This window comes from Thalassophryne amazonica, chromosome 3 (genome assembly GCF_902500255.1).
Source record: "Thalassophryne amazonica chromosome 3, fThaAma1.1, whole genome shotgun sequence".
Classification (NCBI taxonomy): Eukaryota; Metazoa; Chordata; class Actinopteri; order Batrachoidiformes; family Batrachoididae; genus Thalassophryne; species Thalassophryne amazonica.
The window spans coordinates 36789447-36806611 of NC_047105.1; the positions used below are offsets into that span (position 1 = coordinate 36789447).

A 17165-nucleotide genomic window follows, 5' to 3' on the forward strand; every position below is an offset into this window, starting at 1 on the left:
CTGGGCAAAGTCAACATAAGGCTTCTTTCTCAGGCTTCAGTTCTCAGTTCTCTAATTCTGTATTGCAATGCTTGTCAAAGGTTTCCCAAAGTTGTCCCTTGCCCATGAGGTTATATCAGCTATTGATGTCTTGATGCAGTCATCTGAGGGATTGGAGGTGGCAGGTATTCCACTTTGGCTTGCACTCTTGCCCTTCATGCACTGAATTTCCTCCAGATTCCTGATACTTTGCACTGTAGACATATAAGCAAATCCCTTCCAAACAGTTTTTTTTCAGTGTTTTCCAGTACGGCTGCAACTCACTACTGTTTTCATAATTCATTCATTCATTGAGTAACAGCTTATGGACAAACTATGAGGGTTATCATAAAATATAAATATGTGTGCCACTGTTCATAGCTTGTGAAGAAACTTTTTGCAGTGCAATTTACATATTGGACTGAATGAAATTCAGTTTGTTCATAAATTTTCTTGACATCCAAAAATCTAGTTAGTTATTTATTTTTCATTCTGTTTTTTCAAAGTACTGGTCCTTAGACATCTTAAATTGTATGTCAAAACAATGTTAACAGCCACCACTGAGGCCAGAACTATGCTTGTATGTACTGAGTCATATTGGTTGATAGGTGTATCATTTGGCAGTGATACAGCTCTGTACACCATATATAGACATCATAGATGATCTGATACGTTTTGTGACTTCCCTCCCTGCAAAATGTCTGTCTCTGTCATTATCAACAAGTGAAACGTGTTTTTAGCAAGCATTGTCAGCACACCTACACAGAAACTAAAACATGGAGAGAACAAAGGAACTACTACTGGAGCACAGTGTGGCTACAGGCTGTCTGTAGGGCTGAGGACTTGAATTCCTAAGTTGCTCCTGCTCATGCTGACATCAGTGCACAACCCCAATTCCAATGAAGTTGGGACGTTATGTAAAATGTAAATAACAACAGAATACTATGATTTGTAAATCCACTTCAACCTATATTCAATTGAATACACCACAAAGACAAGATATTTAATGTTCAAACTGATAAACTTGTTTTTGTGCAAATATTTGCTCTTTTTTTTGTCTTGATGATGCTGTGATACCAAAGCCAGTATCTTTGATTTAATCTTAACCTTGTCACACTTTCAGTGAGCGCATAGAAGAATATAAGAACTGGAACACCATGTATCTTCATCATGCCAACTGCTTTTAAGAGCATGTCAGCAAATAAGGAGGTGCATGAACAAATACTCGAATAGATAATTAGCTTTGCTATCCATTTATAAATATGACAGGAACAACAGTGTCATTATTATAACTCTACCGTACCACACTAATGTTTTCAGCACCAATAATCTGGTATATTGTCTGCTCACGTCTCAATCATGGCATAGTAGACATGAAAATGCAAAGCTGTCGAATCAGACACATTAACACTTGTATTTATTGCGTAATACGTGCCTTCAGGCCCCCAGTAACTGTAAACAGTAAACAAACATGACAAAATGTTTCAGGAGGGTGGGGCAACTACTAACCAAACTAACATATGTGGCACCAATAATCTGGTACATTGTTTACTCATGTCGTAGTCATGACACAGTCATGAAAGCGTCAAACTGTGCAGTAGTTGAATAGGATGCGTTAATACTTGTATTGCACAGCGCCTTCAGGCCCTTGGTAAACTTGTTTGAAAGCAATTTCACTTTCTCACCACCACATGACAAAATGTTTTAGGAGGGTGGGGCAACACTTAATATATCTGTGGAAGGACAGTGTGTGGACATTTACAACAAAACACACCAACAAATGGAAGGTGAGACTTATGCTTTTGGGTGGGATACATGTTGCATTTTACCTTCACTTTATTATTTTTTTAAGCATTTTGCTGAGTTTGAGTCTATGTTAAAACATATATAACTTTCTTGTCTCCATTTACAGGGTTAAATATTCAAAATGTCGACCTGCACAACTCAGAGAACCTGGAGAGACACCGGACAGCAGGCTTCAGCAGCTCCGACACACTGGTGGTGCGAAGAGGGGCCCCGTTCAGAGTCAGCGTGCACCTGGCGGGCCGTCCCTTTAACCCCAACACGGATTCGATGAGGATCAAAGTTATGCTGGGTAGGGTTTTTAAGAGTACCGTGGATGAAAATACCTGCACAAATATATGTTGATGTATAAATGTGCCTTCAGAAATCAAATCTTGGCATCTTTAGTTGTTAATCCTTGTACAATATATCTTTCCTCAGGCCGCCTGTATGTGATAATGCCAGTCACTTTCAAAAATCAGGCTTCTTCCTCTGCTTGGAAAGCCTACTTTGACTCAGAGGATCTGAACCTCCAGACACCCTCTATCTTCATCTCCTCGCCTGCTTCTGCTTCAGTGGGCTGCCACAGATTCCAGCTGTGCGCCCACAGTCAGAGCAGCCAGTTGAGCCATGTGTTTGGCATGTTCATCCTGCTGTGTAACCCCTGGTGTAAAGGTGAGAAACAGCCCAAACATATGAGATCAAGTTATCAACGTTGCCTGATGCTGGTGGGATCATAGCGTGAAATTGGGTGAATGTTTTTTCTGCTGACTGGACAGCAAAATCTGCCACTAAATCTTGGTTGAGATTTGACTTAAAGTGCAGGATTGGAACATGTGAACAACTGTGTTTTGTGTAATTAAACCCTCAACCTTGCTTTGAGATCAGTGCTAAATGCTGTTCCACCGCATTGATCATGACTTGAATACAAAATGATAAGGAAAATGAAAAGTACTAGAATATAAAGATAGCTTAAAAGGAATGGAATATAAAGCTATCAAATATAAAGTCAAATGAAAGTTAAAAATATGTATAACTGAATGTAATATCAAATGACAAGCTAACAATTTTAAAGTTATATGAGCATCCAACAAACAATATAACACAATTTAAAGTTAACGGGCCATGTTACTCACTGAAGAAAAGGCTACAGACTATAAAAGCAATAAAAAAAAATGAACTAAACAGAAGCTAACACGGTATAAAGTTAAAAAATGAACATTCAGCTAACAGATAAAAGCTAACTCAAAAGCAAAATGATTGCTAACTAAGCTAAAAAAGACAGAATTTAAATTTCAATTGAACATGTAACCCAGTGAAGATAAGCTAACAGAAATAACCGAACATGAAACTAAAGAACTAACACAATATAAGTTATATGACATTAAGCAAACAGAATATAAAAGTAAATCCAAAACAAAATGAATGCTAACTAAGCTAACGAAATTTAAGTTAACTGAACATGTACTCAGTGAAGATAAAGCTAACAGAAATACTGAATATGAAACGAAAAGATATAAAGCTAGTTAGTAGGTAAAGTTTAATTTCACATAAAACTAAACTAATTGAATATAAATTATTTATATAACAAAATAAAAAGGTTAAAAGCTGAATGTAATATAAGTTAATGTAGTTAACTGAGCATGTAGCTCAATGTAACTCAAAGCTAACCACACATAAAATCAATGAACATAAGCTAACTACAGAGAAGTTAACTGGATCTGACACAAACTCAAAGCAAACTGAATTATATATATATATATATATATATATATATATAAACAATATACAGTAGGTGATGCAGTGTAAAACACTTGAACATTAAGCTAACATTGAAAGCTAATTCAAAAGCAAGGTGAATGTAAAATGAACTAGAAAAGTTAACTAAGCACAGAACTCATATGAAGCAAACCAAATGTAAAATTATCGAATAGACAACTAATGGAAAGTGAAAGTGAAGCTAACTGAATTAGAAGCGATAGAAAAATAGAAATAAATAATGTTAATTAAATATACAACTACCTTAGCATAATTAAAGTTGACTGAATATGAATTCCAGTGAATATAAAACTAAACTAAATAAGAGAAACTATCATTATAGTGAAAACTTTGAATGTCAAGCTAAGTGAACACAGAGGGAATGTCCAGTGGATTATAAATTATAGGGTTATATCAATTCATCCCATTTTATAGCTGTGTGATTCCATGTGCAGTCACATTTTTTTTTAAATATGAATGAATGAATTAATGAATGAATGTTGTATTTATGATAACTGTAACATTGCATTTAATAGAATTTATGAATTCTCATAGACGATGCAGTATTCATCTCATCTGAGGAGCAGAGAGAAGAATATGTACAGAACGACTCTGGGTTGCTGTACATGGGGACAGCAATGAACCTTGTTTCCAGACCTTGGTCCTTTGATCGGTATGAAAATTTTATGTTTCGGATTTGTAAAATAAAAAAAAAGCATCTACATCCCTCCAGGGATCCCTGCACACCGCTTCCGTGGTGTGCATATATTTTAAGCAGGCAATGAAATTACAAAAATAATGAAACTTATCCCAGTGGCAAGTAATTTATAATAAAGAATACAAATAGTAAACAGTGTAAAAGTCTCATTCTTGTTCTTTTCCTTTAAAGTGAATAGTTTTGGGGGAACTAGCCCCAATCAATTTGTTAGTTATTACATCCTATTTTTTTTTTCCTTGTGGAATTGTGAATCGGTCTCTAAACCTACAATGTAATCGCTTCAATTTAGAAAAGGTAAGACTTTCTTTCTTCAATATATTACATCATTTAGTACGGTTCATGCAGTTCTTTTCCTATGTACCAAAATAATATCAATGAGGTTGACTAAAAATGTTTGCTAAGACACAAGTGAACACACACACACACACAACACAAAACAGAAAAATAAACTCAACAAAAAATGTTGTTGGCGCAATGTCAATACCACTTTTATTTATATAACACATTTACACCGCCAATGGCCTCCCAAAATGCTTTACAGTGAAATAGGCACAACAATAAAATAGTAAAAAGCAATAAAATCAATAAAAAAACCCACAACAATAATACAGTGGAATAAAACAGATAAAAGACCCAATAAAAGTAGTTTTACTCAGCCAAAAGGCAAGGTGAACAAATGGGACTTGAGAAGCGTTTTAATACTGGAAAGGCTATTCACAGTCTGCACTGTGTTCCACAAAGTGGGAGCTGCAACCACAAAGGCTTGAGCTCCTCCAGTTTTTTAAGAAGGATCAAGGAACACCCAGAAGCAACTGAGTCACCGACCTATGGGCTCTGGAGAGCTGGTGCAATCGAATAAGGTCAGACAAGTATTCAGGGCCAGCCCATTCAGAGACTTAAAAATAAATGAAAGAGTATTAAAATCAATCCCGTACCTAACCAGAAGCCAGTGAAGGGAAGAGAGCACCAGAGTTATGTGCTCACGCTTCTTTGTTCCAGTTACGAGATGAGCTGCTGCATTCTGCACAAGCCGTAGGTGGTTAAGTTGTGACTGGTCAATGCCAACATAAAAGGCGTTACAATAATCTCAGCAAGGTGTAATAAAAGTATGAATCGCTTTTTCAAGATCTTTCTGGCTTAGATAAGATTTAACTGGATAGAAGCCTCATCTGAAAAAGGCTAGACTTGACCACTGAGCTAACTTGTTTATCTAATTTAAATGCACTATCAATAATCACACCAAGATTCCTTGCGTTGGATCCTATGTAAGGTGCTAGTGGGCCTAGGGAGCTGGCAAGGACCTGAATCAGGTCAGGGCGACCGAACAGGACATCTGTTTTGTTTTCATTTAATTTTAAAAAGTTTAGGTCCATCCATGTTTTAATGTCACTCAGGCAGTTCAGCACAGCTTAAAGGGACTCTTTAGAAGGGGCCTTCAACGGCAAATATACCTGAATATCATCAACAAAGCAGTGAAAAGGAATGTCATGCTTCCTAAAAACTGATCCCAGGACCCATCCCATTGATCCCATTGACCCTTTTTAAAAAAATCTCGGAGTTGGTTAAGAACGACTTTCTCTAAAATCTTAGAAATAAAGGGAGTTTGGTATTGGCCTTAAATTAAACAACACCAAGGATATGAGTAAATGAAGAATTTAATTCATTAAATTCTTAAAATTTATGACAAAAAGTGTATAAATGTCTACTTCTTTGTCTGTGCCTGTATAGTATGAACCAGGTGTTTTGGAAGTCTGCCTGAATGTGCTCAACCTCAGCCCCCAGCACAAAAAAAACAAAAAACTCCCTCAACCGAAGCAAACCTGTGTACATCAGCCGGATTGTTTCTGCTATGGTGAGTGAAAAGAGGTCCTGCAAAAACTGTTACCACACAACCATTATTTTCCTTAAAGTTTTTAAATTGCTATGCCAACACAAATTTTGTTGTTCCTCATAAAACATTGTGACTTGATCTGGAACACTGTGTTCCACAATTAAACACACACCCACTGCAAAATGACAGCCTCCAAATACCAAACTAATTACTGCATTCAATCTAAGCACCATCTTGTTTTATTGCCTGTTGAGCTGAATGCAAAAAATGACAGCTGCATCTGTGCAGATTAATTGTGAAGACGACTGCGGCGTGCTGAAGGGGAATTGGACTGGCGATTTCAAGGAAGGAGTTCATCCCTCGATGTGGACAGGGAGTGGGGACATTTTGAAACAGTGGGCCCGGTCTGGTTACCGGCCAGTCAAGTACGGACAGTGCTGGGTGTTTGCAGCTGTCATGTGCACAGGTGACTAAAATACACACCTTCTAAACATTTAGATATTAAACATTTAATTTTAATCTTCAATGATAAAAGAGCATCAACATTCAAAGCGTGCATTGTCAAAGACATTTACGTCCTTTGTCTCGGTACCTGCTTATTTTTGCCATGATGTATTTATCAGATATGTTCAGCATGCAAACTTCTTTGTTTGACGTCTTTCAGTTCTGCAAGTTCTTGGCATTCCTTGTCGTGTCATCACCACCTTCAACTCTGCTCACAACACCCATGGCAACTTGGTGATTGAAGAGTACTACAGCAAGACAGGGCAGAAGCTGAACCTCAGTAAAGACAGCATATGGTCAGTCGCAACGTGCCGATCTATTTATATAGAGCAGCTAATTGTTCTTATTTTGTGTTCTGTATTAATGCTGAGATGTTTGTTTTATAGTCGTTGTTTTGCTAAACGCTGCCTTGACAAGAAAAGTGTCTTATGGTTATTGTTATAATAATTGGCCAGGTTTGGAAAATTATTATCTACAGCATTGGCTCATTAATTGTTGAAATGTTAATAAAAAAACTTACTTTGTGATGTCTGACTTTGGCCCTCCTTAACAGGAACTTCCATGTCTGGGTGGAGTGCTGGATTCGACAGGATCTGGGATCCGGACTGGATGGATGGCAGGCTCTGGACCCGACCCCTCAACAGCGGAGTGGAGGTGTGTATTAAGTATTCTTATGCTGCGCTTACACATAACGATGGCATCACGAATGCCACGAAGTATACGAGGTCTATTAGATAAGAAACCGACCCTTTTATTTTTTTTTTAACTATATGGATTTGAATGACGTGCGATTACACCAATCATGCTTGAACCCTCCTGCGCATGCGTGAGTTTTTTCACGCGTCGGTGACGTCATTTCCCTGTGGGCAGGCCTTGAGTGAGATGTGGTCCAGCCCTCTCGGCTGAATTCATTTGTTTCACACGCTGCTCGAGACGGCGCGTGTTGCTTTATCAAAATTTTTTCTGGACCTGTGAGGAATATCCGAGTGGACACTGTTCGAGAAATTTAGCTGGTTTTCGGTGAAAAGTTTAACGGCTGATGAGAGATTATGGGGTGTTTCTGTCGCTGTAAGGACTTCCCACGGAGCGGGACGTCGCGCAGCGCTTCCAGGCGCCATCATCGGCCTGTTTCGACCTGAAAACATCCTAATTTAAGGCCTAATTCACCCAGGACGTCGTGAGAGAACAGAGAAGATTCAGAAGAGGCCGGCATGAGGACTTTATGCGGACATTCCACTGTTTAAGGACATTTTTTAATGAAAGACGTGCGCACAAACACAGATTCGCCGAGTCGTCACGGAAACGACTCTGCGAATCTGTGTCGCCGCGACAGGAAAAACACCTCCGTGTTGAAAACCATTTGTAAAATTCAGGCGGCTTTTGATGGCTTTCAACAAGTGAGTAACTGAGAAATTGTTTAACAGCTTGGGCATGTTCCAACTTGCCCGTTAAGGTTTCCAACGGAGGTGTTTTTCCTGTCGCGACCCCCCGCGGTCGGGTCCGGCCCGACATGCGACTCTGCCCGCACGTTCTTTCATTACAAAATGTCCGTTAACAATGGAATGTCCGAATAAACTCCTCATGCCGACTTCTTCTGAAAGTTCTCTGTTTTCTGACGACTTACTGGGTAAACAGAGCCTGAAATGTGGAAGTTTTCAACTTGAAAACGGCGAGACGCTGCCGCCTCGAAGCGCAGATCGCCGTCAGGCGCCGTGGACCGTCCTTAAAGCGACACTACCGGACCAAAATCTCTCATCAGCCGTTAAAATTTTTACCGAAAACCAGCTGAATTTATCGAATGGTGTCCACTCAGTTGTGCCTTACAGTTTTGAAAAAATTTTGATCAAACAAAGCAGCAGTCTCTAAGCCATTCCTAAACAATGAAAAAATCGATGAGAGGGTGGGCCACTCCTCACTCAAAGACTGCCCACAGGCGAATGACGTAACCGGCAGGCGTGAAAAAACTCTCGCATGCCCACGAGGGTTCAAGCATGTCTGATGTAATCACACGTGATTCAAATCCATATGGTTTTTGAAAAAAATAATAAAGTCGGATACTTTTCTAATAGACCTCATACATCCTTGGCGGCTGATCACGAATGTGACCATTCGGGGCAGAAGCGTCAGGTGTACTCAGGAACTGCTGCAACCTTTTACCATGCATTCCGATTAATGACACGTGTTGCTGGAAAGTTATCAGGAACCATTACGCACGGTCAAGAATAATGTTCCGCGTTGTTGCGTGCTGTTGTTTTTTGCATGTAACAGCACATTGTTACGTTCTTCTGGATGAGGCAAATTGTCTCCACACACACCCCTGTATTCATTCTACCATCAGTTTGAACAATTCAGATTGCTCCAGTTTGCTCCTCAAAATGCACAGCAGAAGAACTTTGTGACTGCATGTTTAGTTGGGCTCTGTGCCGTGGAGTGGTGCAGAAAGGAGGAGAAGACGGAGAGAGCCAGATGTGTGGCTCCACACGGCTCTTGTCTAGCTTGTTTTTTCCCAAACATCAGGCACAGCAGCAGCAGCAGCAGGTGGAACACCTGCAGGAGTGCGCTGAGGAGCATTGGAACAAGACTTTTAGCCGACTTGGCATCACTGTCCTTCTTCAGCATACTACAGCAATGAAACTGAATGCGGTGCAGCGGGGTTTAATTGTGCGCATTTCAGAGAAGAACACTGTCACGCTGTATTAAGGATCACCACTAATCAAGACAGATCAACATGCTCAGTTGCGACCTCCATGACGTGAGACAAAATAAGGGTGGTGTGTGACATTCGTGAAAGATTGTTTGACAGCCAAAAACATGCTCCACGAATATCACGCACCAACATGTACTATTAAGAAACCAGATGCATTAAGTCACGTTAAGAATGTCAGGAATGTGCCAAGAATGACGCAAATATGACATTTGTAACGCATCTTGCCTTAACACAACTGACCTAGACCCAACTAACTAATTCAACACATGAAAGACTGTGCGTTTTGCACCAAATGGCTGGGGTTTTCTTTTCCACCAACAGACCAAAGCCAAAGGGAAAATCATGGTTTTGTTTCAGATTGAAATTATTATGAGCAGAGAGAAGAAAGAGTGAGAACATCTCCTGTTTGGGTGCGTGTGCTGGCCGAAGCGATCACCCGGAGCACTGCTCCACACATTAACATAATAATTCATGAAAAAACCTGGTGGAAATTATGAATAATAATTCAGGTTTTCCTGGGTCTGTCAACACAATTTAAAAACTGATATGTAGGTTGAAGTCTGCGCTTTGAACAAAAATTCTGAAAGCATTTGAAAGTGTGAGAAATTTGATGGGAGAATCGCTTAATTCGGCCATGTGACTTTTGACGCGTAGCCACGTCAAACGACTCCAGACGGTTAAAATGTTGCCCTGGGAATTATCAGAAACATGTTTTGACCCTTAACCTTGCTGGAATGGCCCTTTGTGGAACAGACTGTTGGACGTAAATTATTGTGGGACCCTAGGTTTGGGAGGGGGGGAGGTTAGTCAGTTGTGCACTACAGGAAAATATCTTATCAGTTATGTAAACTTTCTTGTCAAATGCCACAACTCATATATTTGACCTCACTTTCTGCTGTCATTCATCCTTTGTTTTCCCACAGGAGTGTACCGTTGCGGCCCCGCCCCGGTAAACACAGTCAAAAACCGGCGTTTAATGCCGTGGTATGATGTCCCGTTTGTCTATGCCGAGGTGAATGCTGACGTCCACACTGTCATAGTGAGAAATGGTCAGGTCATCAGCCACACAAAAGACACAGAAAGAGTCGGATCCCTCATCTGTACCAAAGCTATTGGCTGCCCGCGAATCCAGAACATCACAGGAGACTACAAATACCTCAAAGGTACAATGGAGACATTCAGTGAAGTGCACAAAAGGTCTATTTTTTTTAAGATTCCTAAGAGGGTTTTTCTAACATTTTCTTTGAATTTCTTTCAATGCACATCAAAATTCAACACTTTCATCAAACAGTTCCGCAATGACAGATGACTCAACATTAAGGAGAGGTAATGAGTGATTTGTCACGGGACCTGTTTAAATGTGTACAATTTGTAATCCTCATGGGTGTCTTTGTCTTCATTCTTTGTCTTCTAACAATGTGTCAGCTGCCCTGGTTTTGGAAAAAGCTCCTGTTTCCGGTGAGCCAATCCGCTTCCTAGTGCAATTTATCAATAGGCAGAGTGCTGCTAAGGTGGTAAAGGTGCACATCAACGCCCAGGCCAAGGAGTACAGCCACAGTCCATCAGACACTTTCTGGGAAACTCAGGGCTTCGTGGAACTGGGACCCATGGAAGGTAATTCACATCGCCCCTGCACAAATTTGGATAGATTTATGTTATTGTTCTAATTTTGGCTCTGCCTTCTCTCTGCCCTCACAGCCAAAGTGCTCCACTATCAGATCCTGCCGTCCCAGTATGAGGACGTGGTGGGAGACGACCTGGTCAACCTCGCAGTTGTCCTGGAGGATAAGAACAGTCACGAGCAGGTCCTGGCCGCAGAGGAGTTCAATATTGCCAGTCCGGAACTCATCATACAGGTACTTCAGGAATAAGCATCACCAATATATGACACAGTTAATAGCTGCTGTTTTCAATACAACCCATTACTCTAAGCCACTTTCACTAGACAGGGTGAAAAAGTTGAGAAAAAGTTTGTTGGTGGAGCCACCAAAGGTATTGTTTCTTTTTGGGTTGTGGCAGAAGGAGGAACTCACATTTTCCACATGTGCCGCATACATTAAAATAAATAAATAATAAATCTTTGATTTTCCAAACATCACTCAAAGGTCACAGGCTGCCAGTACAGAGGCTGCAAGAAAAAAATTTTTTAGAGAATTTTACTTGGCATTTGTACATGCACAAACAGTATGGGTGCATGGAAATATTTGTGCAAAGCTGTAATGCCTCGTTCACACCGGGCGCGACGTGAACGACAGCAGCGACAGGTTGCCATGTAATCCTTATGGAACGACGCATTTTGGCGCCAAGTCATGCAGCGCGACGCGATGGATGCGAATGAAGCGACGCGAGTGAAGTGATTTTGAGCGATTTGCACGTTTGTGGCGGGATATTGCAGCGCTTCACGTCGCGTTGCCCTCCTCCCCAAGTTGAAAAATCTGAACTTTTTCATCTCGTCGTGCCGCGATGACCAATCAGGGACTGAATATGTAGTGACATGGAGATGTCTGGAGTTTGACTGAAGATGTGAACATGTCATGTATCTGGTAGCAGCCTGTGAGCAGGACGTATGTCTCTTTTGTCCTATATTTCACAATTATGACGAGTTTTTGGAGCGAGCAGCAGCACCACAGCAGCAGGAGCGGAGTTTCTTTTTCTTTTACGTGTGCGCGCGAGCGAATCGTCCATGGAGATTATTTTACTTATTAACTACACAGATGTATAATAAAACAAATGGTGACTGGTTTCTAAACACAATTATGACAGAGTTTTTTTGGGGGGAAGAGTGAGCTGCAGCCCTGCAGCAAGCAGCGGCGTTTCTTTTTTTTTTCTTTTTTACGTGCGCACGTGAACAGGACAGGAGGTCCTCAAACTGGGTCCCGCAGAGGTGGAAGGACCGCTGAAAGCCGTGGTCATCCAGATGCAGCTCCTGCAGCAAATAATGATACTCCCTGTATTGGGAGCTTTTCACAACAACTCGCTCCGTGTGATCAAGGTCCGTCATGTTAACCTGACTGACAACCGGAGCCGGCGAGCGGAATGGAAGCTCCTCCTATTTGATGACGCACCGGGGCGAATTTTCGCAGCAAAAGCAGAGCGACATACCGGGTGAAGGAGGTGCGTCCGTCGCCACGTGACCCCCGCAAATTTGTAGCGTCTGATCGCGCCCGGTGTGAAAGCGGCAGTCAGAAGTACCAAAGAAGCGAGAACACCGTGCAACAGTAGTTTCCAGTTCCACCAATTTTTACATTGATAAAAATGTTCAAGATCAAAGTCCTGTTAGAATGGCTTTTCATAAGCTAAATTAGATGTGATCAAATGTCAAGAGTATGTATTTAGTCCATGCACTTGAATCAAAATTGATTTCTGTTGTTGTCAGGTTGTTGGTTTTTTTTTTCTTTTTTTTTTCAGCTTTTTCAGTTTCTGAATTCTTTTTTAGATCATTTTCACAGGATATTGCACATTTGGATATTGCAAATTTTTAAATGAAGTACCCTTACATACTGTAATGTCTGAGATGTTGCTGCAAGAAATGAAAACAGACTGTCAAAAATGTTCAAGGAATAATTTAAGGGAACAAGCAGTTTTCACTGACACATTCTTTCTTTAGATTACAGATGATGAAGACTCTATCGTGACTCGAAAGGAGAACTCTGCCTTAGTGACGTTCACAAACCCTTTTTCTCAGCCAGTGAGCGGAGTTCTGACTGTATCTGGAGCAGGACTGATGCAGGGAAAGATTCACTTCAGGTGAGGCCTCCTTTAGCTCCACTTTTTCTACACGTGGAACATTTAACATGGGAGGAGCTGCATCCCTTACCAAAAAATAGTACTGATAAGTATATAAAAAGTAAACTAGAAGTATACTTGAAACATACTTGCATATACTACTTTTTGGTAAGGGCACTGATCCAACATAAACACCTTAGTGTGAATTGCTATGAAACCACTTGGCACAAAATAAAGCTGATATACACAGCAGCAGTGTTTGATACTATAGTTGCAGTGAACATACCCGTGGATCCATGGATGTAAAGTCATAAGTTTTTGTCAGGAATGCAGAGCTAAAAGTTCAGTGATTCTCTGCTCGCACATTTTCAGTGAGACCATAAAGCTGTGCAAATTTCATCGTGCTGGTTTCCAATCTCCAACAAAAAGTTCCAGTGAAAGCTCCAGGAAGCATTCACATGCATAAACCCAAAAACTGTGGCATTTTATGTAAGACAGAGGTTGAAACAAACGTTTGACCTTTCTGGTCACAGATGTCTTGGTAGGTTGTTTCAACCTGTTACCATGGTAGCTTTCTGGCCATTTCAAGCCATCTTTCAGTGCTTTGGGCGCCATCTGGTGGTATGTGGATATAATTACAGGATGCTGGAAAAACTGACATGGGGGCAGGTTTCTTGAGCTTATTTATTTTAACCTTTATTTAACCAGGTTAGTCCCATTGAGATCAAGGTCTCGTTTGCTGTATGTCCTAGCGAGGTGCCAAAAGTACCAAGTTTGGTACCCAACACTTGATATGTATATATCCTTGATAGCGAGGATCAGTCAACATCACAGGTCAAAGCCACGTTCCCGACCTTATGCCAATTACACAGGAAAGTGGCTAATTTTATGGAACTCACTATAGATATGATATGCATATATTGCAGACATGAACAAGCGAAGCTCTTCGGCAGCTCACCATGTCATTTAGGTCCTTCAGACTTTTTTTCAATAAATGCCTCTGGGGAGCATGACCATGGCTAAAAACATTCAGCTTCAGATCCCACAACTACAGCCCTCTTAACCCACTGCCGCTTTAGGCTTTTTTTATTTGCCTCTCACATGCCTGGAAAGTCATCACCATCTCATTTAGGTCCTTCACACTTTATTTTCAGTTAAATGCTTATGAGGAGCATTAGCATGACTAAAAACCTTCAGCTTCTGGGGCCCTAATTACAGCCCTCTTAACCCCCTGCCACTTTAAGCATTTTTTAATTGCAGATGTAAATTAATATTCAAACTTTTCAGCTAGTTGACAGTAGGGTTGTACAATATGGCCAAATTATCATATCTTAATATTGAAGCCAAATATATCTCTGTCAATATCAGCAATATATATACAATATGACTATGGTTTCACACAGAGTGCAGCAACATTGAAAATTGTGCCCTCCAAAACTATTGGAACACTTGGTATTTCACACATTTTAATTTGTTTATGAAATTTCAAATACAAGAAATAAAAAAAAAAATATAAAAAATAAAAATTTATAAAATTATCTTCCTTACACTCAAACTGAAAGCAAATCTCTAAAACTTGTTATAAATGAATAAAATATAAAAGCCAAGATGATGGGTTGCATAAGTAATGCTACACTTTAGTAAAATACCTAATAATCAGTTTTTTTCCGGTTTTCTTCAGACAAGGATGGATACATCAACGTTTCCAAGTCACTGAATATGTCTTGGACTTTATTTACATAAATTATGAAGAAGTACAAATTTTCTTTCACCAAAACATTAAATATAGGCTTGCATCTCAGATGTTCTTTCTGGCAAATTGCAGCTGAATTTTCAGGTCTTCTTTTTACAAAAATTCTCCTCTACACCACTTCATCAGGATGCTGTATTTTATATTTTTAATTTATTTATATCAAGTTGTAGAGATTTGCTTTCAGTTTGAGTTTAAGGAAGATAACTTTAGATTTTTTTGTATTTGAAATAGCATAAACAAATTAAAATGTGTGAAATATCAAGTGTTCCAATACTTTTGAGGGCAACTGAGAAACACTCAGGGGCATGTGTATTTTTAAGTGTCCTGGTGTCACTCAGAGAGCAAAATTAAGAGGTTATTAAAGAAGTCCTTCAGAGAGCAAAATTAAGAGGTTATTTTAAAAAGGTCCTTCCAGTCCTTATTAGACTTATTCAATGAAACATATTTTTCTAGATCGCATTTCTTCAAATAACTAAACTAACTGTCTTTACTTACAAGTATCAATAAAAGACTCAACTTCTAGATGTCTTCTGCTGTTGAATGTAACCACTGATGTAACTCACAGGCTTTCTTACGTCAGCGCTGTCACCTCACTCCATCACATCTAACACAACAGCACCGTGGTGAAGTCCAGAGCTTTTATACAGAACAGAGGAGGAATAAAGTAGCTGTATTTCATTCAGCCTGAGAATCTTACATCTCATATAAGCCAACAGAGCATGAATCAGCTGGACGTCTGCTAGTTTTACTCACCTGAAATCACCGGAGAAACACGTGTATATATAAGGCAACCTGAATTAAAGGAGAAAGGAGGCTTTTAACAACCTGGACCTCATTTCTGGCATAAAATACGGCAGTTTACTCACCGATATAACTTTGGTGTCATTAGGAGTCCACAGTTCAGATGATGTGTTCAGGTTCAAATCTGGCTGAAAGATTTTTCTTCTTCTGTTAAGGTGGATTTGAACTTTTTGGGGTACACAGCGCCAATTACTGTACAGGAGGGACCTAGCAGTCAAAATAATCATTTCACAAACTTTTATTTCATGTCTTGTGTTCTCTTACAGGATGCTGCCACTGCAGTCAGGAGGAACTGTGAACCAGTGTATCACTTTCATTCCCAACATGGTGGGAACAAAGATGCTGCAGGCAAGCTTAAAAATCTAGAATATCAACTCAGTCATCAGAGGATTCAAGATGGTCTCAGTCAAGAGCTCTTAGTTGACCAAGCTCCATCTTTTTTCCAATTTATTTTTGTTTTTTGTGTCTCTTTGGTTGTAGATATGCACCAAATGTGAATGTAGTGTATTTATTACCCATTATTGTTTTTTTTTTTGTTTGTTTTGTTTTTACCCATTTCGTGTTTATATATTGATGTGCGGGACAAGTTAAGATCAACATTGCAGCATGAAAAAACATGAACCTATTATTTATTTATTTATTAAATTGTGTTATTGTATGGTTTTGCACGATTGAAAGCAATTAAAGTTTTTAAAACCCACAACACATTTGTACAAGGGCATATTGGGGGGGTTGGGGGGTATTATCCTGAGAAAAACTCAGATATTCTCTGAATTGAAAGTCATAATACTCAAAGAAAAAAACTCAGAAAATAGTTTGTGGATCACAAAGAGTTCTGTCTTTGTAACATGCATGTACATACACAGTCCCTCCTGTGACAATCCTGCTATTATTAGGGGTTTTGTGCTCATAAATTTGTGACTTTAAAGGTGTACGGCCATCAAATATGGAAATCGGGTATTGCTAAGGTTTTGCGTACGTTTGTTCGTCCCATCCATCCGTCCGCTCGTCTGTCAACCTGTTAGTTGTGAGCATACAAGGTCTGTTAGAAAAGTATCCGACCTTATTATTTTTTCAAAAACCATATGGATTTGAATCACGTGTGATTGCGTCAGCCAAGCTTGAACCCTCGTGCGCATGTGTGAGTTTTTTCATGCCTGTCGGTTGCGTCATTCGCCTGTGAGCAGGCTTTGAGTGAGGTGTGGTCCACCCCTCTCGTCTATTTTTTATTGCGAATAAATGAACGATTTGGATTTTTGCTGCATCAATTTTTTTTCCAGAAACTATAAAGAGACCTCCAGATGGCCACCGTTCGAAAAATTAATATGGCTTTCAGGGACGCTTTTATGGGGATTAAACAGATTAAGGAGTGTTACTGCCCCTTAAGGACGGCCCACAACTGCAGCGCGCTCCCAGCGCCGATGGACAGGCTGACACCCCGCACAAACAACCAGATCATTTCCAACGTGAAAGCTTGTTGATCCGGGACCTCGTCTGACGTTCACAAAAAGGCGAAGGATGTGGACATCAGCACTTTTTCCGGCACATTCCACCGTTACAGGAGTTT

The 17165-nt window shown here is 40.0% G+C and overlaps 1 protein-coding gene across 1 annotated transcript; it reads left to right on the forward strand.

The window, feature by feature from the left end:
• The first annotated feature begins 1687 nt into the window (after positions 1–1687).
• tgm5l (transglutaminase 5, like) lies at positions 1688–16113 on the forward strand. Its single transcript, XM_034166059.1, is given in 15 exon segments — positions 1688–1805; positions 1931–2113; positions 2242–2475; positions 4114–4230; positions 6003–6078; positions 6080–6128; positions 6396–6573; positions 6772–6907; positions 7165–7265; positions 10242–10481; positions 10582–10644; positions 10744–10932; positions 11017–11174; positions 12926–13065; positions 15865–16113. Coding segments are annotated over 15 exon segments (2025 nt in total). The 5' UTR covers positions 1688–1798; the 3' UTR covers positions 16019–16113.
• Positions 16114–17165: the final 1052 nt, after the last annotated feature.